General features: G+C 39.0%; 1 protein-coding gene across 3 annotated transcripts; it reads left to right on the top strand.

Annotated features, from left to right (window-relative positions):
* The first annotated feature begins 739 nt into the window (after positions 1–739).
* Positions 740–9,503, top strand: LOC143214479 (uncharacterized). Of its 3 annotated transcripts, XM_076435593.1 has the most exons (9): positions 740–889; positions 1,939–1,963; positions 2,114–2,307; positions 3,867–3,939; positions 5,169–5,200; positions 7,214–7,350; positions 7,431–7,780; positions 8,782–9,093; positions 9,183–9,503. In XM_076435593.1, the coding sequence occupies exons 1-9, from the start codon at positions 877–879 to the stop codon at positions 9,220–9,222; spliced, it is 1,176 nt and encodes a 391-aa protein (XP_076291708.1). In that variant the 5' UTR covers positions 740–876; the 3' UTR covers positions 9,223–9,503. The 3 variants fall into 3 exon arrangements, with proteins under 3 accessions (XP_076291708.1, XP_076291707.1, XP_076291706.1); XM_076435592.1 differs by having other exon boundaries at positions 1,939–2,307; positions 5,172–5,200; XM_076435591.1 differs by having other exon boundaries at positions 741–889; positions 1,939–2,307.
* The last annotated feature ends 42 nt before the right edge of the window (positions 9,504–9,545 follow it).

Below are 9,545 nucleotides of genomic sequence, written 5' to 3'. Positions count from 1 at the left end.
GAGGTACTACTTTCTTTGACGTGTGCCGAACATAGAGAAGGACAGTTATTTTCACAATAACAGGGACAGAATTTAAAATGTGATAATATAGCTCGCTGTGGTATCGGTAAATATGATTGAAACTCTGTCGATGAGTTTGATCTTTTTTTACCAGAGAAATCTCACAAATCTATCGATGAAAGTTTCGTACAAGTGGAACTAAAAATGAAGAAATTCTGAATGAAACTAACAACGTCTTGTTCAGTGATTCGTTGCGAATTGGTCTGGAAGCGAATTTTTGAACTTTTGATCTACACCGGCTGCTACGACTCTGCGCGTGTCTCTTCTTTCCACATGCTGTCCTTCTTTGCGTTCGAAACTGTCATCGCTTATTAAACAAGTAAGTATAATCGCAATTCTATCGAAAAATTTCACGAATCCGTTGGTAAAGGTTTCGTAACACAAAATAACTAAAATTAAGAAAGTTACAGCATTGCATTATATAATATTGGATTATATATAGTAGTGGAGATAAAAAAGTAACATCATCCGCACAGACGAAAGTCACATCATTCGAAGGAATACTGTAATAGGTAGATGCACTGTGTATACATAACATACCAGCTATATGTATAAAAGGTAAAATGAGACTAGTGTAACAAGAAATTCAAATTTGTGAGCGGTGCTACTACGATAATCAATTGAAGGGACGAGCGGTGCAACAACGCCATCTGAGAGCCAATCGCTTCCGTTGTTACCGTTCAACATCCGGTAGTAAAACGCCGAGTTGAACCATTGAATTCGAGTCGTTTGGAATCGTCGTTGGAAAGTCGCTCGATTCCCGCCATTACGTGCTTTTTCTACCGTGTAGCGATTCGATTACCGGAGGAAGGCACGATGACGGACACTCGTAAGTAAAAAAGAATACAGAATCATTATACACGAAGCCGCGATAAACGTTTCGTCAATGAATTATCCGTATTCGCCGAGAAATCGCGCTTTATCGAGAGAACTCGTCTCGAATAGACAATTTATTTGGTCGGTATTTGTACGATCGCCACGTCTTATAATCTAGCCGCACGATTCATTAGAGCTTTCGGTTTTACGCTAGGCGATTCGAAGAGACAGATCTAACGAAATACCATGACCCAATGGAGGAAGACATAGAATAATTATAGTACTCTCGCCGCTATGTGTGTCTACGTATGAGATTTATTGATCGGCGTTTCAAGCGTCTCATCCCATTTTTCTACTCCATTTTGTTACTCGATTTACAGTATATACATATCTGTATATATATTTACATATAGTCGTATACGCTCAATTCAATTTCATTTCTGCACAGCAATCAATTCATATCAACAGACAAACCTAATACGATATAAGAGATCATGGTCATGGAAAAAATATATGCATCATTCTTTCTTCTCTATAAAGCTCAAAAATTCAATTGCAGATATCTTAATACCCTTTGTATTTATGTATTAACTTGCCGAATCAATTAACTCCCTGGAATAGAAGTTTTGTGTTATTCAGTGGTATTAAATTCACTCTTTGCTCTCAGAACAACAAACTCCCTACTATTTGAAGTCTTTTATTTGAAATTTATTTCAAGGGACAGTTCCTTGACTGCTACTTATTTTATAGCTCTATAGAACTTAATTTGCTTTCAACTTAAAAAGTAAATAAAGGAAGAATACATATAAGAACCCGCTGTATTTACATTTTTCTTTCTCTGATGTCAAGTCACACTCGACAATGGAGTATATAGGGTTAAGTAAATTTATTTTATACAAAAGGGACTTTAATTGCTTTGGCTTGTTAATAGCTCGTTCGCAAATGTGTTAGATTGTATATATTTTTGTTCGCTCGTATTATAGATATAAAACCGATTAAAGATTTATAGATGTCCGTATGATTTCATTTATGGATTCTGAGATGTTGGATCGTTTATTTCAGAATATTCAAACTACCAGCAACAGGGGTACAATCAGTACAGCCAGCCACCACCTACCGGTGGCCAGGATACGTCGTATCCGCCGCCTTCTAGCGGTGGTGGCAGCTATAATCAGTATAGTCAACCTCCACCAAATACTGGAAGCAACTATAGCAGTTACAACAGTTACAATTCCAGCGGTGGGCAAGACTACAGTCAGCCGCAGAATCAAAACAGTTACAACCAGAACAGTTATGGAAGTGGAGGTGGTTCTGGAAGTAATAGCGGCAGTGGTGGCAGTTATAGTGGAAGTTATGGACATGGAGGTGGAGGTGGAGGAGGAGGCAGTGGTGGTTATAACCGTAATAACTCTAGCGGAGGCTATGGTGGAGGTATGGAAAATGATTGAAACGACTAAGTGGTGGAGGACTATCGATAGTCGGTACCATTGATAGTTTCCGATAGATGAACTGTCAACTATCGATAATTATTGATAGCGATGGTATACAATATATTTTGATATACATTTGGAAGGAACATATTTAGCACATTCCATACCAAGCCATTTTCGCTTCTTTTGGTGGAAATATATTCTGCAGTCATAAACTTGTTATAAAATATATGTTTTTATCGCATTAAATAAATATGTCAGCGTGTACCACCAGTGGTACACGCGACCTGAATGAAAAGTTTAGCATGGTGATACATGGCATGGAACATGTTAAAAGTAATAATTGGTGCATTACAAATTAATTCTAAGATGTTGCATTTGATGCAATTTTTATTTTCTAACGACCTACAAAAATATATGTGAAAGTTAGCATTGTCTTCTTTAATTTTCTATGATCTGATAAGTGTATTACAATGTAAAACAATTTGGATTGAATCAATTGAATTTTGATATTTTTGGTTAGTCTAGGATGAAAAACGTTTACAGTAATTTCTCGATCGGAGTCCCAACACCCGGGTTTTGGATGGACTTGGGTAGGGTACAGTGGCTATATTTTTATGACTGCGTCTACCGCGCCGATACTTCAAACGACGAGCCGAACATAGAGAAGGACAGCATGAAATAGGATCGCGTGTCGCCGTCGCCGGCACAGTTTAAAGGCCCGTACGTCATCACAATGAAACACCAAGACCTCAGCTTTTTTATTTTCTATGATATCATTATGGAACTTTCACCAACATAATCGTGGCATTTCTCTGATTAAAATGATACCAAACACGATATAATTTGGCCAATATTTAGTGGTTTAATCGACGGTAAAAGTTTCGAACGCAACGAAGAAGAGCGTATTGGAAAGAAAGAGACGCGAACAGTAGCCGCCGCCGGTTCGCATCTCTTTCTTTCCAATACGCTCTTCTTCGTTGCGTTCGAAACTTTTACCGTCGATTAAACCACTAAATAACATTGAAATTATATCGTGTTTGGTATCATTTTAATCAGAGAAACGCCAGGAATAAGCTAGTAAAAGTCCCATAAACCGATCATTAAAATTAAGAAGTTTGAGAACTCGATTCACTCGAGTCAATGTGTGGTGTTCACACCGATATACCCGAGCCGAGATCAATCATCGCCGTTCTACGGCGCGGAGCAGCGTTGGCCGGCAGTGGAGTGAGTAGGCACTGGACTCCGATCGAAGAATTACTGTATCTAGTTCCATTATTAGTTTCACCGGATTTTAACAATATTTGTCGTGTGAAACGACTACAACTGTACGAATACCAACTCTCAAATTTCGCTACCGATAGCTATCGATAGTAAAAGTAAATCATCGATAGTTTTAGATAGTGAGAATTATCGATAACCATCGATAGTACCTCGATAGTTCTCCACCACTAGAAACGACTTTCGAACGTATTCTCGATCGTAATCGAGAAGAAATATACGGGGTATCGCGCGAAATAGAAAATATTTTCTAAACGAAATAAAACTATATTTACGTAGGCCAAGGAGGAGGTGGTGGCAGTAGATATGGCGATCGCGGGGGATACAATGACCGCTCCGGCGGTGGATACAAGTAAGTATATTTCTTTATGTTACATTTGTATACATAAAAAAGAGAGAGAGAGAGAGAGAGAGATAGAGAGAAAAAAAGAAACGACGAAGCAGGGAAAGTTGTAAGGCCCGTAAGAGAGAGATTCAGTTATGATTAACGACGCGATAATGATCGGTGGTAAGGTAATACATTCATTGAATTAATCAAGGTATGAAATGAAGTTCTAATGACAATATTGAACAATTTGTCTCTTTGCAAATGGTTTTATGCCCTCTGGGCGTTAATATGTTTGAAGTGTGCCTACAGGTTTAACACACAGGTATAACTGGTAAAGGTAAAAACAGGTTGTATATGACAAATGACGTAAAAATGGTTATATATATATATATATAGTGTGTGATACGTTCCGATTTCGTATTTATTATAATAAGTAAAGCATACGATACGTCGTACGTATCGAGGTGTTTCGCAACACGAGCGTACCTGTAACGCAGTGTAACACTGCCACTGGGGCCACTGTTGTTCAAGTATTATTATCTTAGGGTTATTGAAATCGACTAGACAATTTAAAAGACGTTCAAAAGTTTCGCAAGAGATTGCGGTTACTCGTGTAATTCGAGAAGATATCATTTCTATGTTGAAATTTTAACGATTACACTTTCAGCTAGGCGTTTCTTTCTCATACGTTCCGATTATACCTTATATTTTTCCATTGTTACACAATATCAAATATATACCATTTGTTTATTTTTCCTTGGAACGTATAATTTGCTCGATTCTTCTCTTCTGTTCACTAAAATATATCTTAACGGTAATCTCTTATCGATAAACTTACACATACATACAATATAGATGCGAGTGCGCGTGTATATATACATGCACACATGTACGCAGATATCTGATATGCGTATAGGCGTATAATAATGTTTAACAGAGGATTGTTTTGACCATTTTGTCGCGGGCAAAGTGATATTAATGATACCTTTGCGGAATGCACTGCTATGCTCTTGGTTTTTTCTCGTTGCTACTGCAATGTCTAGGTAATTTTGTGCATGCCGGACGGGACCGACTAACACGACGATAGACGTGACTCTTATCCTCCTAGTATTAAGGTAATATGACTACAGACATTTAGACAGTAGGTGCATCAAGAAGAGAGGTGGCGAGCAGCATTTGATTCGCCATGCATCGATCGATCGATCAGTCTGTCCATGAGTCAACTCATTGGTATATCTGCTTCTGTGTTTTAGCAGTGGCGGTGGCCGTGGTGGTTATAACAAAGGTAAATGCACCAGACTGTCTGTACGAGTCTGGTGCTATTCAAGCTTTCACTCTAATATTTACAATCTAAATACTCGGTTACTTGTATTATATGAAAGGGCTGCTCTGCAACATTGTTAGGGGTATATATACATATATAATATATAGTTCTCTCTGACCAATTATATGTGTAGTCAGAAAATAGTTCAATGTACCATATAGAAAACGAAAAAGGAGAGTCGTTACCATAATGTTCTACCCGCGGCATTGTGAAAGCTGCTTTCTTTGATCACCAATTGCTTTTTCCATAGTAAACGATAAACGTTTTTGTCGTCCCAACGATTAGCAAAATTTTCTGTTCAAAGGCGGACTGCATTATAATACAGGGTGGTCCACGCAATTGTTTCAAGTCATAACTCCGTTATTATTGCATTTACGAAAAAATGCCAAAGGAGAAAGATAAATGGTTCGAAGAGCACTACATCTGTAGGCCTTTAAATTTTTTTTAGATGCAGCAATGCATGTGCAATTAACAATTGCATATCATTTCTTTAAATAGAAATGCATATTCTTTTTTACACAGATCGATAATTTTTTGCCATGATACCCTAATCATTTTTTACATAGAATGAACAGAAGAATCGATCTGTGTAAAAAAGAATATGCATTTCTATTTAAAGAAATTATGCAATTGTTAATTGCACATGCACTGCTGCATCTAAAAAAAATTTTAAGGCCTACAGATGTAGTGCTCTTCGAACCATTTATTTTTCTCCTTTGGCATTTTTTCGTAAATGCAATAATAACGGAGTTATGACTTGAAACAATTGCGTGGACCACCCGTATATTCTGTAGTGTATATTGCATTATGTTATAGAGTACATGTATATTACACCTGTATAAATATATAGTCGTCCGTTGAAAATGAACACGCGCTATGCGCTTGACAATGTTACAGCTCCCAGGGAGTATTATACAATAGCTTTCTACCGAAGTTACGTGTACTTTTTCATCAGCATTTGTGCTGCTTAGACGAACATGCTTTGAAACGAGTGTCGGAAAACAAAAATCTAACAAAAGGCAGCTGGTGAACTGAATAGCCTATTCCCAAATCGGTTGAGGCTTCCCCGAAAAGTATGTTTCCTAGGGAAAAGATGAGGGTGACAATAATGTTGCAGCCCTTTTGTATGCTAAGCTGCAACCTTGTGTTCTCTACATATCGTTATAATGCTACTAAGAATGTCAGGGCAATGAGTACTAATACTTTCGTTAATAGACGGGTCAAAAGAGAAAGAATAAAAAGTATAAATATATAAATATTTATATATATATATATATTTACATATATGTGTGTATCGTAAAAAGTCGGTAACTTTGAACAATGAAGGTGTTTACAAGTGTTCTATGAGTAAAACAGAAATACTTGTGAATCGACAACGTAACAAATCTCTAAAGATTCTTGGAAGAAGTATGTGTAAGCAGGCCAGACAAAATTCAAATATTCATGGGGTGTACAGCAAACGTGTCACGATCAAGCATTGTATGTTTCTAGACATACATGAATTTGCGAGAAAAATAATGATACATATATGCGTGCATATAGCAAGAGGAATTCTTTTCTCTGGGGAATGAAGACGATCGGAAATAAAACTTCGGTGAATCTAGTTTCATTGTTAGAACGGATTAGAAGTTTTAAGTGTGCTGGTCATTCCTCAAGGAGAGAGAGAGAGGAGAGAGAGAAAGAGAGGTGCAAAGTATTTGCATATTTCATGCGGTTGAACGTACTCCGAAATGTTCAGGTGTAATCACGAATCGATTAAGAAAATCAGCTTTCGATCGCGGAAACGGATGATTAGAGAAATTCGATACTCGCCCAGGGTGTAAAGATTTTGCTATATTTTTTAACCCGACACAAAAGTTTTCCACTTGTTAGTTTAGATTCGAGTAGGTTTAGGGACAAAGTAGATTTGCAAGTATTATTTCTACCTCGAAGAGTGTGGTGCCAGATCGGATCTTAACTCTGATTATATTACAGGGGGCTACAGTGACCGTGGTGGTGGCGGCAACGATGGAATGGTTACGCAAGAAGATACTATATTTGTATCTGGTATGGATCCATCTATCTCCGAGGAAGAAATTTGCCAACACTTCGGAGCTATTGGTATAATCAAAGTGAGTACATTCTCTTACAATATTTTGTTTCAGCCAAAACATCAGATTACTTAACACGTTTGTCGTCCTCTATTTTGTAGCATGATAAACGAACCGGTAAACCAAAAGTCTGGATGTACAAAGACAAAAATACGGGCAAATCAAAGGGCGAAGCCACCGTGACTTACGACGACCAAAACGCCGCGCGTTCGGCGATAAGCTGGTTCGATGGGAAGGAGTTCAAAGGACGTACTATTAAAGTACAGATCGCCCAGCATAAAAGTAATTGGCAAGGCAACCGCAGCGGTGGGAGCCGTGGCGGCGGTGGTCGAGGCCGAGGAGGTGGTGGTTTCGGCGGCCGCGGGGGTGGCGGTGACAGAGATGATCATCACCGTGGAGGCGGCGACGATAGACGCGGCGGCGATGGTGGTGGCCGCGGAGCAGACTGGAGGTACATTTCACCAGTATTCTGAATCTTGCTGGAATTACATTTTTGTCGACCATGATAAACCTTCCCTGACGTGTTTCGTATATTAAGGAAAATACAATGTTTCGATATACAGTGACTCCCATTAATATTCGGACGCTCTAAAAAACGCGATTATCTTTTTAATATTGGACTATACGATTCAAACTTTTTTCGGAAGCTAGAGCACTTAGTTCACTACAGGATGTGAAAAGGAATTTTTTCGAAAATTGCAATTAATCGGAATTGTAGAGAAAATACTAAAATATCCATTTTACAACTTTTTTATGTGGGCCTATATTGAAAATTTTAAAAATACGTTTTATACAGGGTCATCCGTTTTGCAACGGCCAAACGTTAACCAGCTGTAGAGGACCCCAAATGGAACAACTTTTACCCTTTTTTTGTATGACCTTCGGATCATGGTTTTTTTGGCGTGGGACACACCGTGGAGCCTAAAAGAAATAAGTTGGAAAAAATCGAAAAACATGATCCGAAGGTCATACAAAAAAGTTTATTTAATAAAAAAGATGCCCCTACTTATTTTAAACTAAACAAAGGAAAAACCATCAAGATTCATCATTGGAGTCCTGAGATATTTAATTTTATGTAAACTCAAAAAATGATGGTTTTTTGCAATTATCTGGAAATCAAGGCTGAAACAAAAATAGTGATACGGGTAAAAGTTGTTCCATTTGGGGTCCTCTACAGCTGGTTAACGTTTGGCCGTTTAAAAACGGATGACCCTGTAGATCTGTTTCAATTAAACAAGAGTGTCTGAATGTTTAAGAGTGTCCGAATATTAGTGGGAGTCACTGTATGTGAAAATTTCCGAGGGTGTACCTCTGGTGATATATAGTAGCGATCGAATTGTCACAAACATATCGCGTACATTTTTGCCGCGTAAATCGAGACAATACTGTAATACGTATTCGGTGTACTTGAGATGTAAGGCTTATCATCGTGTTCCTCTTGTGTTTGAACAGATGCCCGAATCCCGAGTGTGGTAACACTAATTTCTCTTGGAGAGCTCAGTGCAACCTCTGTAAAAGTTTGAAACCGGAAGGCGCCGGCGGTGGCGGTGGCGGTGGAGGTGGCGGCGGCGGCGGCGGCGGTGGTGGTGGCGGTAGCGGCGGTGGCGGAGGAAGAGGCAATCGCGGTGGTGATAGAGGTGGTCGAGGAGGGTTCAGAAGCGACAGGGGTGGTCGCGGAGGCGATAGGGGTGGCAGAGGCGGATTCCGTGGCGGTGATAGGGGAGGACGTGGCGGTCGTGGAGGCCCGATGAGAGGAGGTGGCGGGTCAGTACCTGCACTCGCACATATTAATAGAATACATATTAATAGAAGGTAAAACGCAAGGAGTTCTAAATTGTTGTTTTATGTTTCAGACGAGGAGACAGAGACAGGGATCGTCAACGTCCTTATTAAACGTATCGAAAGAGTGATTGTTTAAAACCACGAAATCCGACATACTGTACACATTTTGTACACAGTTTCGACGTAATGTACATTAATCGCCCCTAACACAAGAGAAGTCATGTGTTTTACCAACTCCATTCTCATCGATTTGTTTCCTCGTACATTTTTTATATTCATGAAGATCGATGCGTGGACGCGTACTTTGTGTTTTATATATGCACATGTAAATGATGATACATATAATCGTACGTGTAAAGTTACGTTTTAATAAATAAGACTTTCGCCCCCTACTTTTTCTGTGTTCGTGACCCTGCAACTGCTCCACGTGTCCT

Source organism: Lasioglossum baleicum, chromosome 12 (genome assembly GCF_051020765.1).
Source record: "Lasioglossum baleicum chromosome 12, iyLasBale1, whole genome shotgun sequence".
In the NCBI taxonomy this organism is placed as follows: domain Eukaryota; kingdom Metazoa; phylum Arthropoda; class Insecta; order Hymenoptera; family Halictidae; genus Lasioglossum; species Lasioglossum baleicum.
The sequence above is the reverse complement of the archived record's forward strand: the minus strand, read 5'-3'. Positions and strand labels throughout refer to the sequence as shown.

Excerpts from the sequence above, each read along its gene's own strand:
- LOC143214479 (XM_076435591.1), top strand. Across the intron at positions 2,308-3,866 it reads TAGCGGAGGCTATGGTGGAG|GCCAAGGAGGAGGTGGTGGC; the intron begins GTATGGAAAATG and ends ATATTTACGTAG. Across the intron at positions 9,094-9,182 it reads CCGATGAGAGGAGGTGGCGG|ACGAGGAGACAGAGACAGGG; the intron begins GTCAGTACCTGC and ends TTTATGTTTCAG.